The sequence below is a fragment of the Pristiophorus japonicus genome, chromosome 4 (assembly GCF_044704955.1).
Source record: "Pristiophorus japonicus isolate sPriJap1 chromosome 4, sPriJap1.hap1, whole genome shotgun sequence".
NCBI classification, from domain to species: domain Eukaryota; kingdom Metazoa; phylum Chordata; class Chondrichthyes; family Pristiophoridae; genus Pristiophorus; species Pristiophorus japonicus.
The window spans coordinates 258,858,336-258,882,114 of NC_091980.1; the positions used below are offsets into that span (position 1 = coordinate 258,858,336).

General features: G+C 43.9%; 1 protein-coding gene across 2 annotated transcripts in view; it reads left to right on the forward strand.

Annotated features, from left to right (window-relative positions):
- The first annotated feature begins 10,205 nt into the window (after window positions 1-10,205).
- Window positions 10,206-23,779, forward strand: part of dync1h1 (dynein, cytoplasmic 1, heavy chain 1) — a 104,077-nt gene continuing 90,503 nt past the window's right edge. For both annotated transcript variants that reach the window (XM_070879383.1, XM_070879384.1), the window contains exons 1-7: window positions 10,206-10,566; window positions 16,526-16,613; window positions 17,058-17,231; window positions 18,176-18,431; window positions 21,084-21,270; window positions 21,983-22,254; window positions 22,404-22,631. In XM_070879383.1, coding sequence (XP_070735484.1) covers window positions 10,302-10,566; window positions 16,526-16,613; window positions 17,058-17,231; window positions 18,176-18,431; window positions 21,084-21,270; window positions 21,983-22,254; window positions 22,404-22,631 — 1,470 coding nt within the window. In that variant the 5' untranslated portion in view covers window positions 10,206-10,301. The remainder of the gene's footprint in view (window positions 10,567-16,525; window positions 16,614-17,057; window positions 17,232-18,175; window positions 18,432-21,083; window positions 21,271-21,982; window positions 22,255-22,403; window positions 22,632-23,779) is intronic.

A 23,779-nucleotide genomic window follows, 5' to 3' on the forward strand; every position in this document is an offset into this window, starting at 1 on the left:
GCCAGTGTTTGGAGCGAGGGTTTTGCCACGATGTTTTGTATTTGTACCTCTGGCGGAACAGGGTGTTGGTGATGAGGGGTTCGTGTTCTAGACATTTTGTTAGGAGTAGGGTGCCATTGGAGTTGGATTTCCCTACCCCCTCTCTGCCAATTACGCCTCCCCAGAGGGCTGTGTCTTTGCCGACCCTGGCATTAAAGTCTCCGAGGAGGATCAATTTGTCGTCCTTGGGGACACAGGACAGGGATGTCTCGAGGTTGGAATAGAAACCCTCTTTAGCCTCGTCCATTGCATCGAATGTTGGGGCGTATGCACTGATGACTGTGGCGCATTGGTTCCGGGATAGGGTAAGGCAAAAGGTCATCAGGCGTTCGTTAATCCTGCAGGGGGAGTCTTTGAGGCGGCCGACCAGTTCATTTTTGACAGCAAAGCCGACTCCATGAAGGCGGCATTCTTCCTCTGGTTTTCCTTTCCAGAAAAAGGTATAACCTCCACCATGTTCTTTAAGCTAGCCTTCCCCTGCCTCGATTAGGGCGGCGATGTCGATGTCAAAGAGTCTAAGCTCCCGGGCAACTATGGCAGTGCGTCGTTCCGGCCTGTCGCTGTTGGTGGTGCCTATTGGGGTCCTGACGTTCCGGGCCCCGAACTTCATAATGAATGAGTGGAAGATGCCTGTGCGTGAGATCGGATCAGCCATGATCGTATTAAATGGCGGGGCAGGCTCGAAGGGCTGTATGGCCTACTCCTGCTTCTATTTCTTATGTTCTTATAACATTTATTCCCCCTCCCTAGCTGCCTTAACCACTTCATGGGTTGACGTTATATAGAGGCATGATGTAGAGGTCTATTTCCTGAAGGACATTAGTGAGAACCAGTTGGGTTTTTAATGACAATCCAACAACTTTCATGCACATTTCATTCGGGCCCACACATAACCAGACTTTAATTCAAATTCACTATTTCCTACGGTGGTATTGGAACTCACGAGCTCTGTGTTGCCAATCCAATATCTTAACCACTGGGCGAATGCACAGAGTGGAGGGGACAAAGTGTGTAATGCATACATATCACATCACGAAAGCCTAAGAAACCCAGAGGGAGGAACCCAGCCAGCCAATCAAACCCATATATAACCCACTCCACCACCTCCCCCCTCCCCCCACGCCAATTAAAGCACAGGTTCACCAGAGTGATTCCTGGAATCGCAGCACAGTCGTATGAGGAGAGATTGGGTTGACTAGGCCTGTATTCACTAGAGGTTAGAAGAATGAGAGGAAATCTCATTGAAACTATTAAAATTCTGACTGGGTTGGATAGATTGGATGCGGGGAGGATGTTTCCCCTGGCTGGGAAGTCTAGAACAAGGGATCACAGTCTCAGGATACAGGGCGGAAATTATGGACTGAGATGAGGAGAAATTTTTCACTCAGAGCGTGGTGAACCTGTGGAATTCTCTACCACAGAAGGCTGTGGAGGCCAAGTCACTGAATATATTTAAGAGGGAGATAGATAGATTTCTAGACACAAAAGGCATCATAGAAAACATAGAAAATAGGTGCAGGAGTAGGCCATTTGGCCTTCGAGCCTGCACCACCATTCAATAAGATCATGGCTGATCATTCACCTCAGTACCCCTTTCCTGCTTTCTCTCCATACCCCTTGATCCCTTTAGCCATATGGGCCATATCTAACTCCCTCTTGAATATATCCAATGAACTGGCATCAACAACTCTCTGCGGTAGAGAATTCCACAGGTTAACAACTCCATGAGTGAAGAAGTTTCTCCTCATCTTAGTCCTAAATGGCTTATCCCTTATCCTTATACTGTGTCCCCTGGTTCTGGAATTCCCCAATCGAGAACATTCTTCCTGCATCTAACATGTCCAGTCCCGTCAGAATTTTATATGTTTCTATGAGATCCCCTCTCATCCTTCTAAACTCCAGTGAGATACAGGCCCAGTCGATCCAGTCTCTCCTCATATGTCAATCCTGCCATCCCGGGAATGTCTGGTGAACCTTCGCTGCACTCGCTCAATAGCAAGAATGTCCTTCCTCAGATTAGGAGACCAAAACTGCACACAATATTCCAGGTGAGGCCTTACCAAGGCACTGTACAACTGCAGTAAGACCTCCCTGCTCCTATACTCAAATCCCCTAGCTATGAAGGCCAACATTTGCCTTCTTCACCGCCTGCTGTACCTGCATGCCAACTTTCAATGACTGACGTTCCATGACACCCAGGTCTCGTTGCACCTCCCCTTTTCCTAATCTGCCGCCATTCAGATAATATTCTGCCTTCGTGTTTTTGCCACCAAAGTGGATAACTTCACATTTAGCCATATTATACTGCATCTGCCATGCATTTGCCCACTCACCTAACCTGTCCAAATCACCCTGAAGCCTCTTAGCATCCTCCTCACAGCTCACACTGCCACCCAGCTTAGTGTCATCTGCAAACTTGGAGATATTACACTCAATTCCTTCATCTAAATCATTGATGTATATTGTAAATAACTGGGGTCCCAGCGCTGTGCCTTGTGGCACCCCAATAGTCACTGCCTATCATTCTGAAAAGGACCCATTAATCCCGACTCGCTGCTTCCTGTCTGCCAACCAGTTCTCTATCCACGTCAGTACATTACCCCCAATACCGTGTGCTTTAATTTTGCACACTAATCTCTTGTGTGGGACCTTGTCAAAAGCCTTTTGAAAGTCCAAACACACCTCATCCACTGGTTCTCCCTTGTCCATTCTACTAGATACATCCTCAAAAAATTCTAGAAGATATGTCAAACATGATTTCCCTTTGATAAATCCATGCTGACCTGGACCGATCCTGTCACTGCTTTCCAAATGCGCTGCTATTTCATCTTTAATAATTGATTCCAACATTTTCTCCATTACTGATGTCAGGCTAACGTTTCTATAATTCCCCGTTTTCTCTCTCCCTCCTTTTTTAAAAAGTGGTGTTACATTAGCTACCCTCCAGTCCATAGGAACTAATCCAAAGTCAATAGTATTGTGTTCCTAACACAGATGAGAGTGCACACAGGGAGGCTAAAGTAACAGTGACCTCAGTCTTTATTAAGACACCCCAGAGTGAGGAACAGGCCTTCGGGGCCAGCTTATATACAGTGCTCCCAAGGGATGCTGGGATCCCTTGGGACTTCAGTGGATGCGCTCCCTGGTGGCGGAACATATGAGTGCATGCTTTACAGTTACACAACATCACTCCCCCCCCCCAAAGTCAAAGTGAAAACTATTTACAAGGTGAGGTGGTCGGGAGCCTTTCTATCCCTGGTGGACCGCCTCGGTACAAATGTCTGTTCTGGTGTGTTAGCTGTGCCCTCGCTGGGCTGGCATGTTGTTGGCCCTGCAGGGCTGCTGGGTGAGCCTGGTCTTGCTGGGCTGTTGGGCGTGATGGGTTTGATTTCCTGGTCCGGGGTGGTGTCGTTGATCCTTTGGGTGTGTGTTGTGGGCTCGAAAAAGGTGGTGCCTGCTGTGGGTTGTTCAGGGCAGTCTGTGAACCGCAGCCTCGTTTGGTCCAGGTGCTTTCTGCAAATTTGTCCATTGTCTAGTTTGACTACAAACACCCTACTCCCTTCTTTAGCTATCACCGTGCCCGCGATGCACTTGGGACCATGTCCATAGTTTAGTACATACACAGGGTCATTCAGATCAATTTCCCGTGACACAGTGGCGCGACCATCGTTTACATTTTGTTGCTGCTGCCTGCTCTCTACCTGATCATGCAGGTTGGGGTGAACCAGCTAGAGTCTGGTTTTAAGTGTCCTTTTCATGAGTAGCTCAGTCGGGGGCACCCTGTGAGCGAGTGGGGTCTCATGCGGTAGCTGAGCAGTACTCGGGACAGGCGGGTTTGGAGTGAGCTTTCTGTGACTCATTTGAGGCTCTGTTTGATTGTTTGTACTGCCCGCCCTGCCTGCCCATTGGAGGCTGGTTTAAACAGGGCCGAGGTGACATGTTTGATCCCATTGCGGGTCATGAATTCTTTAAATTCGGCACTGGTGAAACATGGCCCGTTGTCACTGACCAGTATGTCAGGCAGGCCGTGGGTGGCAAACATGGCCCTCAGGCTTTCAATGGTGGCAGTGGCAGTGCTTCCCGACATTATTTCACATTCAATCCATTTTGAAAATGCATCCACCACCACCAGGAACATTTTACCGAGAAACGGGCCCGCATAGTCGACATGGATCCTCGACCATGGTCTGGAGGGCCAGGACCACAAACTTAGTGCTGCCTCTCTGGGCGCGTTGCTCAACTGAGCACACACGCTGTATTGCCGTACACAGGACTCTAAGTTAGAGTCGATACCGGGCCACCACATGTGGGATCTGGCTATCGCTTTCATCATTACTATACCCAGGTGTGTGCTGTGGAGATCTGAGATGAACGTCTCCGTGCCCTTTTTGGGTAGCACTACATGGTTACCCCACAACAGGCAGTCTGCCTGAATGGACAGCTCGTCCTTTCGCCGCTGGATTTCAAAGGGGATGCTGGCCCAGCTCCCATGCAGTACACAGTTTTTTACTAGGGACAGCAGAGGATCTTGGCTGGTCCAAGTCCTAATCTGGCGGACCGTGACAGGTGATTTATCATTTTCACACACTTCCATGACCATCAACAAGTCTGCGGGCTGCACCACCATCAACAAGTTTGCAGGCTGCGCCATTTCCACCCCCGTGGTGGGCAATGGTAGCCGACTGAGAGCATCTGCACAGTTCTCGGTGCCTGGCCTTTGGCAGATGGTTACGCTGATAGCGCAAGTGCCCACCTTTCTATGCCGGCTGAGGCATTAGTATTTATCCACTTGTTTTCAGCAAACAGGGATATGAGGGGCTTGTGATCGGTTTCCAGCTCAAATTTGAGGCCAAACAGGTGCTGATGCATTTTCTTTACCCCGAACACACACGCTAATGTCTCTTTCTCAATCATGCTGTAGGTCCTCTCGGCCTTAGACAAGCTCCTGGAGGCATAGGCGACAGGTTGCAACTTCCCCGCAACGTTAGCTTGTTGTAATACACACCCGAATCCGTACGACGATGCATCACATGCTAGCACTAGTCTTTTACACGGGTTATGCAAGCAGTTTGTTGGAGCATAAAATGTTTCTGGTTTTCTCAAAAGCAATTACTTGTTTTTTTTCCCCATACCCAGTTCTCAACTTTGCACAATAACACCTGTAGGGGCTCCCAGAGGGTGCTTAGGAAGTTTGGTAGGAAGTTACCAAAATAGTTGAGGAGTCCCAGGAACGACTGCAGCTCTGTGACGTTCTGTGGCCTGGGCGCGTTCCTGATAACCTCAGTCTTGGCGTCTGTGGGCCGAATGCCGTCCGCCGCGATCTTTCTCCCCAAAAACTCCACTTCTGTTGCCATGAAGACGCATTTCGACCTCTTCAGCCGCAGCCCTACACGATCCAGTCGCTGGAGGACCTCCTCCAGGTTTTGTAGTTGCTCGATGGAGTCCCGACCCGTGACCAATATGGCGTCCTGAAAAACCACCGTGCGTGGTACCGACTTGAGTAGGCTCTCCATGTTTCTCTGGAAGATCGCTGCAGCCGACCGAATTCCAAACGGGCATCTGTTGTAGATGAACAGTCGCTTGTGCGTGTTGATGCAGGTGAGGCCCTTCGAAGTCTCCTCCAGCTCTTGCGTCATGTAGGCCGAAGTCAGGTCGAGCTTGGTGAACGTCTTGCCTCCTGCCAGCGTCACAAATAGGTCGTCTGCCTTAGGTAGCGGGTATTGGTCCTGTAACGAGAAACGATTAATAGTTACTTTATAATCGCCGCAAATTCTGACCGTGCCATCACTTTTGAGTACTGGAACAATCGGGCTGGCCCACTCGCTGAATTCCACTGGGGAGATGATGCCATCGCATTGCAGCCTGTCCAGCTCGAATTCTCTCCCACTCTCACCATGTGAGGTACCGTTCGCGCCTTGTGGTGAATGGGTCGTGCCTCTGGGACCAAGTGGATCCGCACCTTCAGCCTGGAAAAGTTTCTAATGCCTGGCTTAAAAAGGGAAGGAAAGTTGTTAAGAACCTGGGTACATGAGGCCTCATCGACATGTGATAGCGCTCGGATCCAGTTCTAGCGGATTTTGCCCAGCCAGCTCCTACCAAGCAGTGTGGGGCCATCGCCCGGGACAATCTAGAGTGGCAGTTCATGCACCGTGCCCTCGTAGGTGACCTTGACCATGGCGCTGCCCAGGACAGTGATAAGCTCTTTGTTGTACGTTCTCAGTTTCATGTGGATGGGGCTCAGGGCTGGTCTGCGTGCCTTGTTGCACCAGTCTCTCAAACATCTTTTTACTCATGATGGATTGGCTAGCGCCAGTATCCAGTTCCATGGCTATGGGTAAGCCATTCAATTTTACATTTAGCATTATAGGTGGACATTTCGTTGAAAATGTGTGCACCCCATGTACTTCAGCATCTGCTTCCTCACCCTGCGAGAATGTCTCCAGGATGCCCACAGTTTGCTGCATCTTTGCGTTGGATTCGTATAATCGTCGCCAGTTATTGTGTTCCTAACACAGATGAGACTGCACACTGGGAAGTTAAAGTAACAGTGACCTCAGTTTTTATTAAGGCACTCCAGAGTGAGGAACAGGCCTTAGGGGCCGGCTTATATACAGTGCTCCCAAGGGATGCTGGGATCCCTTGGGACTTGAGTGGATATGCTCTCTGGTGGCGGAACATGGGATATACAACAGATAGACTGTTGGAAAATGATCACCAATGCATCCACTATTTCTAGGGTCACTTCCTTAAGTACTCTGGGATGCAGACTATCAGGCCCCAGAGATTTATCGGCCTTCAATCCCATCAATTTCCCTAACACAATTTCCTGCCTAATAAAGATTTCCTTCAGTTCCTCCTTCTCACTTGATCCTCGGTCCCTTAGTATTTCCGGAAGGTCATTTGTGTCTTCCTTCATGAAGACAGAACCAAAGTATTTGTTCAACTAGTCCGCCATTTCTTTGTTCCCCATTATAAATTCACCTGAATCTGACTGCAAGGGACCTACGTTTGCCTTCACTAATCTTTTTCTCTTCACATATCTCTAGAAGCTTTTGCAGTCAGTTTTTATGCTCCCAGCAAGCTTCCTCTCATACTCTATTTTCCCCCTCCTAATTAAACATTTTATCCTCCTCTGCTGGATTCTAAATTTCTCCCAGTCCTCAGAATTGTTGCTTTTTCTGGCCAATTTATATGCCTTTTCCTTGGATTTAACACTATCCTTAATAGTCAGAGGAAATGTATTAGCATGGATCAAGAATTGGCTGGCTAACAGAAAGCAGAGAGTCGGGATAAATGGGTCCTTTTCCGGTTGGAAATCAGTGATTAGTGGTGTGCCACAGGGATCGGTGCTGGAACCACAACTGTTTACAATATACTTAGATGACCTGGAAGAGGGGACAGAGTGTAGTGCAACAAAATTTGCAGATGACACAAAGATTAGTGGGAAAGTGGGTTGTGTAGAGGACACAGAGAGGCTGCAAAGAGATTTAGATAGATTAAGCGAATGGGCTAAGGTTTGGCAGATGGAATACAATGTCGGAAAATGTGAGGTCATCCACCTTGGAAAAAAAAACAGTAAAAGGGAATATTATTTGAATGGGGAGAAATTACAACATGCTGCGGTGCAGAGGGATCTGGGGGTCCTTGTGCATGAAACTCTTTTTGGAAATTCTACAATTTGAAACAACAGCCTCCCCGTCGGGGAATTGAACCCCGGTCTCCTGCGTGACAGGCGGGGATACTCGCCACTACACTAACAAGGAACTGACTCCTTGTGCATGAATCCCAAAAAGTTAGTTTGCAGGTGCAGCAGGTAATCAGGAAGGCGAATGGAATGTTGGCCTTCATTGCGAGTGGGATGGAGTACAAAAGCAGGGAGGTCCTGCTGCAACTGTATAGGGTATTAGTGAGGCCGCACCTGGAGTACTGCGTGCAGTTTTGGTCACCTTACTTAAGGAAGGATATTCTAGCTTTGGAGGGGGTACAGAGACGATTCACTAGGCTGATTCCGGAGATGAGAGGGTTACCTTATGATGATAGATTGAGCAGACTGGGTCTTTACTCGTTGGAGTTCAGAAGGATGAGGGGTGATCTTATAGAAACATTTAAAATAATGAAAGGGATAGACAAGATCGAGGCAGAGAGGTTGTTTCCACTGGTCGGGGAGACTAGAACTAGGGGGCACAACCTCAAAATACGGGGGAGCCAATTTAAAACCGAGTTGAGAAGGAATTTCTTCTCCCGGAGGATTGTGAATCTGTGGAATTCTCTGCCCATGGAAGCAGTTGAGGCTAGCTCATTGAATGTATTCAAGTCACAGATAGATAGATTTTTAACCAATAAGGGAATTAAGGGTTACGGGGAGCGGACGGGTAAGTGGAGCTGAGTCCACGGCCAGATCAGCCATGATCCTGTTGAATGGCGGAGCAGGCTCGAGGGGCTAGATGGCCTACTCCTCTTCCTAATTCTTATGTTCTTTTGTTATTTCCTTTGTTAGCCACGGTTGAGCCACCTTCCCCATTTTATTTTTACTCCAGACAGGGATGTACAATTGGTATGGGGTACAGGGAAAAAGCGGGAATATGGCGTTGAGAAAGAGGATCAGCCATGATCATATTGAATGGCGGTGCAGACTCAAAGGGCCGAATGGCCTACTACTGCTCCTATTTTCTATGTTTCTTTATTTCTATGCTCGGTCAAAATCCTGGAACTCCCTCCCTAACAGCACTGTGGGAGTACCTTCACCACATGGATTGCAGGAAGGTCAATTAGGGATGGGCAATAAAAGTTGACCGTGCCAACAACACCCACATCCCAGGATCGAGTAAAAAAACATTATGGTAGATATGAAAAAAAAAGTTTAAAGGATTGTATTAAAACTAGTGAAAGATTGGTACAATTAAGTGCACTACAGTGCATGGATGGTTGATGAAAAGCCCACTTGCGTTTCAAGGTTACAAACAATACTCAATTATAACGCGAGAAGCTGGCGTGCTCGAATCAAATTGCGCATTCAGTGAGAATGTAAGGGCCTACAAACCAGCTGTAATATCCCGTCCCCGAGTCAGAAAGTTTAAAGATTACACGTCGATCACTTTGGATGAACAAATAAACATCTAGTGATTTATCTCAGAATACTTGCAACAACAGTAACAGTAACAGAGACCTAATATGGTACCTGCAAGTCATGATTTCGTAAATATCACCATGCGCCTGTGCTACGAACATGGGTCTAGGTCCGCAGTTTGATCTGTTAGATCATCCAAACCATGTAATTTATCATAACAAATGAGCCAGTGCGATTTGTTCGAAATTGCAGTAAATATATTTTAATGCTGACTGCATGTTTTTGCACACTACCTCTAATGGATGCCGAATGACTTCTCCTCGTCCCCGCACTGTCACCTCTGGAGTGCCCTTGTTTGAGCCAATGTTTGAACCACATTTATCTCATCTATGTAAAGTCTTATTTAAAAATACGACTGTTCCCTATTAGGCACATAACAAAAAATTGCTTTTAATATTTCTTTGTCACACGACTATGTGTGGTTTGCTCACTGAATAATTATTGCAGTCAAGTTCCAGTTTCAATAACATTGGTGGATTAGTGAGTTTTTAATGATCCTGAATGTGCAATCGGCCTTTTTATATAACAACTATAGAAGCTTCCAAATATTGATTGGTGTTTTAAAACCTTTTAACAATCGCGTTAAATTGCAATTGCGTACATGAATAGATTACGCCATTGCAAAAATGTTCAGCAAGATTGTCACTTTCGAATGCAAACTTGTTAGTTGTTAGAGCCTTTCGAACTCTTCTATATTTCCAATAGATTTTACGGTACCGATACTGAAAAATGTATTTGAAAGGGGCGAACTGGAAATCGCAAACACGTAATACCGCACAAATATTTTTAATAAATCATGCAAAATTTACGATGCATGTTTAGAAAAGGTAAAAACAAAGAGACGGTGAGGGAACAAAACTGCAAACCCAGCCAACAGCAACCTGGCAATGGGTTGCGGATGTGACCGTGCACGCTGGGAGGTGTAGTTTTCTCTGTCATGGCAGCGGCGACTGAACATTGTTGTCTGGGCGACACTGACTACAACTCCCGGCGGTCAGTGCGTTGCCGCATTACCTCATCCCCGCAGTGTCACGTGAGGTGGCAGACTGGTCTTAGTCACTGGGTGGGTGCGGGTCTGGAGCTTGAGTGCTCTCTGGTACTCGGGCACTTCGCAGTGCGACAGCCGGCGTTCACCATGTCCGAAGGTGGTGGTGGTGGTGGTGGCGGCGGCGGCGAAGACGGCACGACCGGCATGGAAGTGACCGTGCAGAATGTGGCCGACGTGTCGCTGCTGCAGAAACACATCCGCAAGCTGGTGCCGCTGCTGCTGGAAGATGGCGGCGACGCGCCGGCCGCGCTGGAGACGGCTTTCGAGGAGAAGAGCGCGGTGGAGCAGATGAAAAAATTCCTTTCCGACCCCCAGATGCACACGGTGCTGGTCGAGCGGACCACTCTGAAAGGTTTGGTCAATGTAACGTGAATGGACCGCGATTCTCCCCCCGCCGGGCCGGCCGCGCCCAACTGACAGCTGCACAGCGGCCCGGGGAGAAAGCCGGGGCCGAGGAAGGGAAAGGATCCCTTCCAAGCTGTTGTGTGAAGGGTCCTTTGAGGAATTACGGGCAAAATCTAAAACAAAATGAACACGGCTGGCCGGGAGTTTGAGTGGATAAAGGTCCGCAGCAGACAAAAGGCTGTTGCTGGAGGGAGGAGGGAGCGCTTCTTGTCACAACTGCCAAGGTCTCCCTCTGGGCTGATGTCCCTCATTCCCCCTCATTCCTCTCCTGCAGTTCAAAGCTATGGAAAACGGCTCTTAATCGAGACAAAAAGAAAACCTGTTTTTTGATTTGAGCAATGCATATCTCTTCTTCTCCCCCACCCCCATGTTTAAATTATAACTTGAGCGACATTGGATTAAATTTTTGTTTAAACTTGGTATTTAATGCTATTAAAATATAATTGATTAGCAGGAAGCTTGTCTTTTGCGGACGCAGCCGTGTTTTTTCTGGGGGGTTGAAATTTATTCTAAATTGACGCATAAGCGCTTGTCTCCACCAATTACTTCTGAGCTGAGTCAGATGTACTTGTGTTTCTCCACCACAATTCGCGAGATTGAATATAATATCCACACCATTTTCTACACTTCTAATAGACATATTGGTCAGCTTAGTATTAATCGGAGTTGTCGATGATAGCTTTCGAACTATGCAATTGTTACCTCCCCTCCCCATTGTGTACAGGCTTGTTCGATAAATACATTATCCTACCGTAATAACTGATCTAGTTTATTCAAACAAATGTTAAAATATCAGAGCAAGATCACAGTTTGGACTTGTTCTGGAAAACTGCAGAAGTGGAGACCAGATTTGAAGTTGGGGCAGTGCATTTGGTAGAAATATTACATTGTTTTGATGTGGTAGTGTTGTCTGGCTGTATTTACAGATTAACATAGTTCAGAAGATAATGTTGAATTTCAGTTACTTGGTGTCCATCCATCATAGGCAGTCCCTCGGAATCGAGGAGGACTTGCTTCCACTCCTGAAGTGAGTTATTTGGTAGCTGAACAGTCCAATACTTTGTAATTATTTTGTGTAAACATTTGTAGTGCATCAGATTATATATCTTTACCATACCACAACAGCGTTTAGGTCTGCATTTTTTTTTGCAATGCAGTGTTCTTGAACTGGATCTTATCTTTGTCTTCAACTGGCTTTTAAAATATGAATATACAATCCATAGATGAGCAGTAAAATTTTCCGTGATTGCACATGCAGGTAATGGAGCACCTTTTTATTTTTCATCGAAATATGCTTTATTTAGACTTGTACCGTGAGGAACTTAAAATTAAGGATGTGACATTTGAAGGGTTAATGTAGATTTTAGTTTTTTTGGGAGAAGAGGGAAACTGCTTCAGCTGTCATTTCGTTGCAGTTTTTTGAATGCTTGTAGAACGAAGCGCTATGTTTGCTAGTCAAAGGTTGAAGTAACCTCTTGTCATAGAATATCGATGTTTCTTGTTAAAACACTCTTCAGAATCTTTAAACATCACTAGTTCTGGAATTTTATTTTGCCCACTCATTTTCCCTTTGTAGTAGTCATGTTTGTTTCTTGATTGAAGTGACGTCCTATTGGGGCGTTGTCAGTGCAGATCTTTAGCTGGCCACCAGGAGGAATGTGAACGCAGCTGTGGGTGATCTTTTGTCTCTGCATAACAAGCACCCAGCCTGTCCTTGGCATCTGCGTATGACATAGTTGCCATGAAATATGTGCTTACGGCTCTTGTACCATTTGGAAAAAATACCTGAAGTAATTAAATAACACTGAAATTTTACCAGAAAATTGTTTTGTTTTTAAATAAATTGCTTGATTGTTTACCCCATAGAAACAGAAAATAGGTGCAGGAGTAGGCCATTCGGCCCTTCGAGCCTGCACCGCTATTCAATAAGATCATGGCTGATCACTCCCTCAGTGCCCCTTTCCTGCTTTCTCTCCATACCCCTTGATCCCCTTAGCTATAGGGGCCATATCGAACTCTCTCTTGAATATATCCAATGAACTGACTGGCATCAACAACTCTCTGCGGCAGGGAATTCCGCAGGTTAACAACTCCGAGTGAAGAAGTTTCTCCTCATCTCAGTCTTAAATGGCCTACCCCTTATCCTAAGATTATGTCCCCTTGTTCTGGACTTCCCCAACATCGGGAACATTCTTCCCGCATCTAACCTGTTCAGTCCCGTCAGAATCTTATACGTTTCTATGAGATCCCCTCTCATCCTTCTAAACTCCAGTGAATAAAGGCCCAGTTGATCCAGTCTCTCCTCATATGACAGCCCAGCCATCCCTGGAATCAGTCTGGTGAACCTTTACTGCACTCCCTCAATAGCAAGAATGTCCTTCCTCAGATTAGGAGACCAAAACTGAACACAATATTCCAGGTGAGGCCTCACCAAGGCCCTGTACGACTGCAGCAAGACCTCCCTGCTCCTATACTCAAATCCCCTAGCTATGAAGGCCAACATACCATTTGCCACCTTCACCGTCTGCTGTACCTGCATGCCAACTTTCAATGACTGATGAACCATGACACCCAGGTCTCGTTGCACCTCCCCTTTTCCTAATCTTCCGCCATTCAGATAATCTGCCTTTGTGTTTTTGCCCCCAAAATGTATAATCTCACATTTATCCACATTATACTGCATCTGCCATGCATTTGCCCACTCACCTAACCTGTCCAAGTCACCCTGCAGCCTCTTCGTGTCCTCCTCACAGCGCCACCCTGTTTAGTGTCATCTGCAAACTTGGAGATATTACACTCAATTCCTTCATATAAATTGTTAATGTCTATTGTAAAGAGCTGGGTCCCAGCACTGAGCCCTGCGGCACTCCACTAGTCACTGCCTGCCATTTTGAAAAGGACCCGTTTATCCCGACTCTCTGCTTCCTGCCTGCCAACCAGTTCTCTAGCCACGTCAGTACATTACCCCCAATACCATGCGCTTTGATTTTGCACATCAATCTCTTGTGCGGGACCTTGTCAAAAGCCTTTTGAAAGTCCCAATGCACCACATCCACTGGTTCTCCCTTGTCCACTCTGCTAGTTACATCCTCAAAAAATTCTAGAAGATTCGTCGAGCATGATTTCCCTTTCATAAATCCATGCTGACTTGGACCGATCCTGTCACTGCTTTCCAAATGTGCTGCTATTTCATCCTTAATGATTTGATTCCAACATTTTCCCTACTAATGATGTCAGGCTAACCGGTCTATAATTCCTCGTTTTCTCTCCTTTTTTAAAAAAAAGTGGTGTTACATTAGCTACCCTCCAGTCCATAGAAACTGCTCCAGAGTCGATAGACTGTTGGAAAATGATCACCAATGCATCCACTATTTCTAAGTCTGCATCCCAGAGTACTTAAGGAAGTGGCCCATCAGGCACCAGGGATTTATCGGCCTTCAATCCCATCAATTCCCCTAAAACAATTCCCCTCCTAATAAGGATATCCTTCAGTTCCTCCTTGTCACTAGACCCACTGCCACCTAGTACATTCGGAAGGTTATTTGTGTCTTCCCTCGAAGACAGAACCGAAGTATTTGTTCAATTGGTCTGCCATTTCTTTGTTCCCCATTTATAAATTCACCTGAATCCGACTGCAAGGGATCTATGTTTGTCTTCACTAATCTCTTTCTCTTCACATATTTATAGAAGCTTTTGCAATCAATTTTTACGTTCCCTGCAAGCTTTCTCTCGTACTCTATTTTCCCCTTCTTAATTAAACCCTTCGTCCTCCTCTGTTGAATTCTAAATTTCTCCCAGTCCTCAGGTTTGTTGCTTTTTCTAGCCAATTTCTATGCCTCTTCCTTGCTTTTAACACTATCCTTGATTTCCTTTGTTTGCCACGGTTGAGCCACCTTCACTGTTTTATTTTTACTCCAGACAGGGATGTACAATTGTTGAAGTTCATCCATGTGATCCTTAAATGTTTGTCCATCGTCAACTATTTAAGTATCTTTTGCCAGTCTATTGTAGCCAATTCACGCCTCGTACCATCGAAGTTATCTTTCCTTAAGTTCAAGATCCTAGTTTCCGAATTAACTATCACTCTCCATTTTAATAAAGAGTTCTAACATATTATGGTCACTCTTCCCCAAGGGGCCTCTCAACAAGATTGCTAATTAGTCCGTTCTCATTACACATCACCCAGTCGAGGATGGCCAGCTCTCTAGTTGGTTTCTCGACATATTGGTCAAGAAAACCATTCCTAATACACTCCAGGAAATCCTCCTCCACCGCATTGCTACCAGTTTGGTTAGCCCAATCAATATGTAGATTAAAGTCGGCCATAATAACTGCTGTACCTTTATTGCACACATCCCTTATTTCTTGTTTGATGCTGTCCCCAACCTCACTACTACTGTTTGGTGATCTGTACACAACTCCCACTAACGTTTTCTGCCCTTTGGTATTCCGCAGCTCCACCCATACAGATTCCACATCATCCAGGCTAATATCCCTCCTTACTATTGCATTAATTTCCTCTTTAACCAGCAATGCCACCCTGCCTTCTTTTCCTCTCTGCCTATCCTTCCTAAATGTTGAATACCCCTGGATGTTGAGTTCCCAGCCTTGGTCACCCTGGAGCCATGTCTCCCATGATGCCAATTACATCATATCCATTAACTGCTGTCTGCGCAGTTAATTCGTCCACCTTATTCTGAATACTCCTCGCATTGAGGCACAGAGCCTTCAGGCTTGTCTTTTTAACACACTTTGCCCCTTTAGAATTTTGCTGTAATGTGGCCCTTTTTGTTTTTTGCCTTGGGTTTCCCTGCCCTCCACTTTTACTATTCTCCTTTCTTATCTTTTGCTTCTGCCTCCATTTTATTTCCCTCTGTCTCCCTGCATAGGTTCCCATCCCCTTGCCATGTTATTTTAACTCCTCCCCAAAAGCACTAGCAAACACTCCCCCTAGGACATTGGTTCCGGTCCTGCCCAGGTGCAGACTGTCCGGTTTGTACTGGTCCCACCTCCCCCAGAACCAGTTCCAATGTCCCAGGAATTTGAATCCCTCCCTTATGCACCTCTGCTCAAGTCACGTATTCATCTGAGCTATCCTGCGATTCCTACTCTAACTAGTATGTGGCACTGGTAGCAATCCTGAGATTACTACTTTTGAAGTCCTACTTTTTAATTTAGCTCCTAGCTCCCTAAATTCGTCTTGTAAAACCTCATTCTGTTTTTTACCTATATCGTTGGAGTGTCCTGCACCCGCTCCGAGACATCCTTGACCCTTGCACCAGGGAGGTAACATACCATTCTGGAGTTTCGGTTGCGGCCACAGAAACGCCTATCTATTCCCCTTACAATCGAATCCCCGATCACTATAGCTCTCCCATTCTTTTTCCTGCCCTCTTGTGCAGCAGAGCCACCTACGGTGCCATGAACTTGGCTGCTGCTGCTCTCCCCTGATGAGTCATCCCCCTCAACAGTACCCAAAGCGGTGTATCTGTTTTGCAGAGGGATGACTGCAGGGGACCCATGCACTACCTTCCTTGCACTGCTCTTCCTGTTGGTCCCCCATTTACTATCTGGCTGTGTACCGTTTACCTGCGGTAAGACCAACTCGCTAAACGTGCTATTCACGTCATTCTCAGCATCGTGGATGCTCCAGAGTTCATCCACCCGCAGCTCCAGGGCCGCAATGCGGTCTGTGAGGAGCTGCAGGCGGATGCACTTCCCGCACACGTAGTCGTCCCGGCGTCCCTGACTTCCCACATAGTACAGGAAGAGCATAACACGTGTCCGAGCTCTCCTGCCATGACTTAACCCTTAGATAAACTTAAATTGGCAACGACAACGCTAAAGGTTACTTACTGATAGATGTCATCAGTTTTATGTATTTGAACTATTGTTTACTTTAACAGAGGATGTTGGAGATGAAGGGGAAGAGGAGAAGGAGCACATTGCTTACAACATTAACACTGATATTCATTATGGACTTAAGTCTAACAGGTACTTAGTTTTGAATTTATGAGCATTTGTACAGTTTGGTCTTTGGCGAAAATTACGGCTAAGCTCAATTATTTATTTAAATAGTTCTAAATATTGGATCTTTTTTAATTTGCATATGCATTATTAATATTTAAACAACAGTCTTTAATGTCACAAACCTATTGGGTTTGAACAAAATGTAATGTATCATTTTGAGTGTATATTCAATAGCATTTGCCAAAGTACTGGTCTCCGATCCCAAGTGTACTGCTTACAAGTAGCTCTTGTGTTAGAATTAATTATGAAGTTACATTAGTATTTGTGCCCTACCTGTATACTGATGAGATTAATCTGCTTTTGGGAAAACAAACCTCTTGTGTGTATTTATTTATTTGAGCTTGAATAAGTTTCTTTGTACATAATCTAGTCATTTAAGATTCAGTTCCAAAATGTTTCTGTTTCTAGTTTGGCCTTCATCAAACGTACTCCAGTTATTGATGCAGATAAACCAATTTCATCTCAGCTGCGTGTTTTAACACTAAGTGAAGATTCTCCATATGAAACATTGCATTCAATTATCAGCAATGCAGTGGCTCCATTCTTCAAGTCGTACATTAGAGAGTCTGGCAAGGCTGACAGGTACTTGTTTATGTCCCAGTATATTACTTCTACATTTGTATGTAGATGTTAAGTCCAGAATGTTACAGATGTGTTAACTTAATCTATGATTGATTTGCAGTATGATCACAATCTTTAATCCTTCAATTTGAAAGTTATTGCATGTTGACTATGAGGAGCATCCAAATGCCTGGCATCAGATGCTGTTAGCAAAACTGAAAATTAAATTATATTGCCCAACACCTCCACAATATTAAAAAGGAATGATTAACCAAGAGTAATCAAAATATGACATATAGATGACCTTTATAAGCTGCTTGAACCTTTCTCTCAATTTGATGTCCTCTGCTGCTTACTCTTTGCCCCCCTTTCCCCCCCCCCCCCCCCCACAAAAAAACAGTTGAGATTGCTGTCTGATATTCATCGTTCTCTTACCATGTCGTCTCATCTTCTCACCATCCCTACTCAGGCTTCTACAGGACTGCTCTCATTGGAAAGTTCAAAAGAGAGTCCTTTGCTGATTTTAGGGTGGTATACTCCATGTTGCCGCTTGTTCCATTGCCACTTTATTGGGTTCAGTGGTGTCATTTGCTCCTCCTAAGTGGTTTAAATATTTTGCTTCTATGGACGTTGACTTTCTATGCCCTATATCTAATTGTATAATAATGAAACCTGGGGATGTAACTAAGTTTCCTTTCTGCCTCTTGAAGAAAACTTCAAAAATTATGATCAAACTCAATTAAATCAGTACAGCTGATCTTTGAGTAATAGCAAGGTTTCAACTTTGGTTTCATAAAGCCCGAGACCAAGCCCTGAAGGGAAAAGCCATGGGACATCTTCAGTAGGCACTCAGTATCCTCTGTTTCATTGTAGCAACATCTCAAAGGGACGAGAATGTATGCTTAAAGTATTTTGTTTTCAATGTTTTGTTTCCATCAAATAATTTATTGTCTCTGCTTTACCAGGGATGGTGATAAAATGGCACCATCTGTCGAGAAGAAGATTGCAGAGCTGGAAATGGGTCTTCTACATCTGCAGCAGAACATTGAGATCCCAGAGATTAGCCTACCAATCCATCCAGTCATAACCAATTTAGCCAAGCAGTGCTATGAGCGTGGGGAGAAACCCAAAGTCACTGACTTTGGTGATAAAGTGGAGGATCCAACCTTCCTCAACCAACTGCAGTCTGGTGTGAACCGTTGGATTAGAGAAATCCAGAAAGTAAGAGTTAATCAAATCCTGCTATTTTTGGTACTTTACAATTGAGAAAATTAAAAACTAGATCATAATTAAATGTGCAACTGTTTTGCAGTATTTTCTTATGGTAGTGTTGGATATTGAAGCTGAAGCAAGTGGATAAAAAACTTCAAAGTGAAATTTGACTTTCTGCACACTATTAATGTTGGGTAGTCTGTTGCAACTCTTTGGCTTTCTGTACCATGGCATTGCAGTCATTTTGCAGATAAATATGTCAACTGTAAGCAAAACTCATATAGTTTCATGTAACAGATAGTAATCCAGATTTAGTATTCGTGTTTGGAGAAGTATTGTCGTGCCTTTTTTATTTTTGTCGTGTAGTTATAGGTTCTGTAATAACACCAGACACAGCTAAGAGACAGTGTCTGATGTTCTTCTGTTCAAAGGCTAGGAGAACACCAGAGTGCATGTTGATTTCAGTAAGTTAATTACAGTAATGGGTTTCTGTTCAACCCTGGGCAGTAGTGTATTACTACATATTGTGCATAAAAGGTTAAGAGCAAAGGTTCATTTTGGGGAGTAGTCCTTGATGTTGAACAGGTGAAGCCCTAAAAAGTAACAACGCTTTTAACAACCATATTTGAATGTTATTTATGATACTGAGAGAATTAACATATTACAGTTTATTTTGCAATAATCATCTAATGAAAAAATGCTCATCTCAAAATATTAAATCAACCCTCGGGATGGTGGTAAACTTCTCTCCATAGTCGTATTTAAATTTTGGAGTGAGTGTCAGTGCTCATCACTCAGTTAGGGGATTGGTAGTGCTGGGGATTGGAACACTTTATTTTCCCTACTTCTTGTCAGGATCACTAATTTCCATGTCGAGTTATAGCACAGATGCAAAACAAAGCTTTCTCTACCTGTCTCAGAAAAGGGCCCCCTTATTAAACCGATTCCCACACCAGCCATGTTTTGTTCCCATCTTCTCTTTTCCCCCCCCCCCCCCAGCAAGATTGGAAGTTATATAGGCAATTTTGTGTTGTACACTCACCCACCAGCAACTGAATTGAAGCTGCCCAGAGTCGCTTCACATCAAACATTTGTAATTAGCAGAGAAGGCCTTAATTTAATCAGTCTTGTTTGGATTTGATTCTAGGCTGCGGTAATGCATGAACTCGCTGCCCTCTAGTGCCCAGATTTTTATTTTCCAATCTCTTCCACCATGCCTTGATGGGCAAAATGTTTTTTTTAAAAGGCCCATACACACCAGCCCTCAATTTTTGTCTTCTCCTATATTCCCTCTTTCAAATCAGCAAGACTTATCAACATGTTCTTTTAGTGTTGTGATTCAGGAATCTTCAACCTTTGATGTCACCCTTTTTCCTGTCTCGACCCATTCTTCCGTTTTCCTGTCTTTCCTCCTGGGCCAGAAAAAAGACAGTGTGCTTCTGCCTTTTTTCCCCACACTGTCACTTACCATGTTCTTGTGATGTATTATTTGAGAAACCAAGCAGTCAATTGATCACAATATGCTTCCATTGGAAAGAGATGTCAAAGGTGTATAAATTAACCCTTGTCTAGGGGTACAGGCTAGGGGAGTAGAATGGAGATGACCTCTTGCTTTATGTTGCCAACTACAGAAACTCCCACCTCAACATCTTCCAGTGTATTCATGGTGCAACACTTTCCACAAACAGTGAGTGCTGATAGAACTGTGGCTATAATGGCATGTTCCACCAAACCTTTTCTGGTCCAACCCCTGCCTCCAACTCTTCTGGTTGGAGATGCTGAGGCCACCAAAGGCATGAGTGGCATCGCCATTTGACAGATCACTGTTGAACTCCTTGTTTCCAATATTGCCAAAGCAGCCCCAGCAAGATCAGTCATCGCCTTCTATGTTACCTAGCCCCCAGGGAAGTTTTCTGACCTTGCCAACTAGTAACCACACAAGTCTGAGGAGCTCAATGTATGTAGCTATATGTGCCATAGAAAGTATGTATGCAATTCTGTCTTCGAGTGTGTAACCTCTTGTATAACCCAATGGCTGTTCTCTGTGGAATTATACCATAGCAAGATGATAACTGCTTCAGGAGAGGAAAAACGTTTAAATAAAAAAAATTAAGTCTAGACAATTGTGTAGTCAGTTTTTACTTCATCCTTCTTGAGACTCATTCATATTTCTGTTTACAAACATTTAATGTGACGACCATGAACAAATTTGTCATTGATTTCAGTTCTCAGCTGAAAATTTCCAGCCAAGAAGAGCTTTCAAGGAGCATTGCAAGAGTAGAAACTGGAAAATATGGAAGATTATGTGTAAATGTCCCAAAGGACAATTGCTTGTATGCGTACCTTGTTCAAATGGCTATTCTCCATCTTCAAATGGGGGGTTGGTTCAGGTTTCACTGTTGAGCCAGCTTCTGCTCTTCATACTGTGTCCAAACACATGCTCTGTTTGTTGCAGGACTAATAATCAGGAACTAGAGTGGCAATCTTTATTCCCTTTCTGCTTTGTTCAGGGGCTCTGAGGCCAGTTGCAGCTTGAGACCATCCTGTTAATAGCTCAGTTCCACACACAACATCAAAGGAATTTTTAAAATCAAAGGAATTTTTAAAATCTAAAGCTAAAGCTAGCCCGTACCGATACTAAACTGTCAATCTTATTTGTAGGTAACCAAGCTTGACCGTGATCCTGCTTCAGGGACTGCTCTACAAGAAATCAGCTTCTGGTTGAATCTGGAGAGAGCTCTCTATCGCATTCAAGAGAAACGAGAAAGTGGGGAAGTGCTCCTGACTTTAGAAATTCTCAAACATGGCAAACGTTTTCATGCCACTGTGAGCTTTGACACTGACACTGGTAAGTAATTTTATACACTTTCATATGAAAACCATTTAAAGGATACCCCTGAAAGGGCTGTACAGTAGCTTTGATGTCCACAAGGGGTTTTATTTGTATAACTTAATTTCCCCTGCCCTTAAACCGTAATGATGATGAAATACTGTTATTAAATGCATTTCTATGAAAGTTCTTACAAAGTCATCTTCTGTGTTCTGTCTGCCTGAAACAAATCTATAACTGGCTATATTTGGATCATTTGTCTTAGAATTGGATTTAAAGACAGTAGAAATGACTCCACATCTACAACGTATGGTTTTTGATCAGTAATACCCTTTTTGTATTAAGAAAAATTTACTTAAGTAGGAGCCTAATTGCTTCTGCTCCGATTGATTATTGGTATAGCAAACAGCAGGTTACATAGTAATTCCAGAAGTAGAAAAAATACCCATCAATGAAGATTAATGTTGTAGAAAATAAACGTGTCATTTTAGATGTTTGTCAACTAATTTTAATGCTTTGTGCAGGTGAGCATTTTGAAAATATTCATATTTGATGATTAAGGTCTAAAAACTTTTCAATAATTCTTTCAATATTGAAAAATGTGAAGATCGGGTCGCAAGTCATTAAGTCTCATACTTTATTTTAAAGACGTATGTATATAAATTTAATTAATTTAAGATGTTTGACCATTTTTAATTGCATAGTATTAAATGTTTTTCTAAAATAATAGGACTTAAACAGGCATTGGAAACAGTAAATGACTATAATCCCCTGATGAAGGATTTCCCGCTAAATGATTTGCTGTCTGCAACTGAACTGGATAAAATCAGACAAGCTCTAGTTGCAATCTTCACTCACTTGCGAAAAATCAGAAACACAAAATATCCTATTCAGCGAGCATTGAGGCTAGTGGAAGCAATTTCAAGAGACCTGAGCTCCCAGTTGCTTAAAGTCTTGGGAACACGAAAATTGATGCATGTTGCTTATGAAGAATTTGAAAAGGTAACTTGAGATTTATATTACGTTTTGTGATTTTTTTTTTAATACTTTGCCAACCTGTATGGCATTTTCTTTAAGCTCACAAATGTTACCTTAGTGAAAATAATTTATTATATTAATATTGAATTTTATATGGAGCCTTTGTTTTTCAGGTGATGGTGGCATGTTTTGAAGTCTTCCAGACATGGGATGATGAGTATGAGAAGCTTCAGGTTTTGCTTAGAGATATAGTTAAACGAAAGCGGGAAGAGAATCTTAAGATGGTATGGCGTATCAATCCCGCTCATCGTAGGCTGCAGGCTCGTCTTGACCAGATGAGAAAATTCAGGCGGCAGCATGAACAACTGAGAGCTGTTATTGTCAGAGTTCTTCGACCTCAGGTAATTTTTGATGCATAGGAGCTTTAACTAGCAGAAGCTAGGGGTTGTATGGTGCAGTGTACAGGCTGTATTAACTAGAATAACTTCACAATGCAGCAACTGAAAATGTAATTCCTATTTTAGCAATTATAAATTACTTAAGCCACTAAGATTGTTTTGAAATCTGATGCGGAGACTCATCAGTGCATCCATACGTTCTGACTAAGTCGCTAAATACACTTAAGCCAAAGTTCATAAGTAGTTTCCTTGTTTATTCAGTGCTTACACATTTATCTTGGTTATTTAAACATAATTCGTGGAAGTTTAACTCTTTCTTTCCAGAGTATTAACTATTATTTTACTTGTATGCTGTTTTGTCTGTGCATGAGGCTGTATCCAAAATTGGGCTTGGGCATATAAGAACATAAATAGAAATAGGAGTAGGCCATTTGGCCCCTCAGGCCTGCTCCGCCATTCAATAAGATCATGGCTGATCTGATCTTGGCCTCAACTCCACTTACCTGCCTGCTCCCCATAGCCCTTGACACCATTATCATTCAAAATCTGTGTATCCACCTTTAAATAAATATATTCAGTGACTCAGTCTCCACAACTCTCCACAGATTCATGACCCTCTGAGAAAAGAAATTTCTCCTCATCTCCATTTTAAATTGGTGATCCCTTATTCTGAAACTATGCCCCCTAGTTTTAGATTGCCCCACTAGGGGAAACTTCCTCTCTGCATCTACCCTGTCAAGCCCCCTCATAATCTTGTATGTTTCAATAAGATCATCTCTCATTCTAACTCCAATGAGTATAGGTCCAACCTGCTCAATGTTTCTTCATAAGACAACCCCTTCATCTCTGGAATCACTCGTGAACCTTCTCTGAACTGCCTCCAATGCAAGTATATCCCTCCTTAAATAAGGAGACCAAAACTGTACACAGTACTCCAGGTGTAGTCTCACCAATGCCCTGTACAGTTGCAATAAAGGCTAACATTCCATTTGCCTTCCTAATTACTTGCTGTACTTGCTAACTTTTTGTGTTTCATGCACAAGGACCCCCAGATCCCTCAGTACCTCAGCATTTTGTAATCTCTCCCCATTTAAATAATTTGCTTTTTTATTTTTCCTACCAAAGTGGATAATCTCACATTTCCCACATTA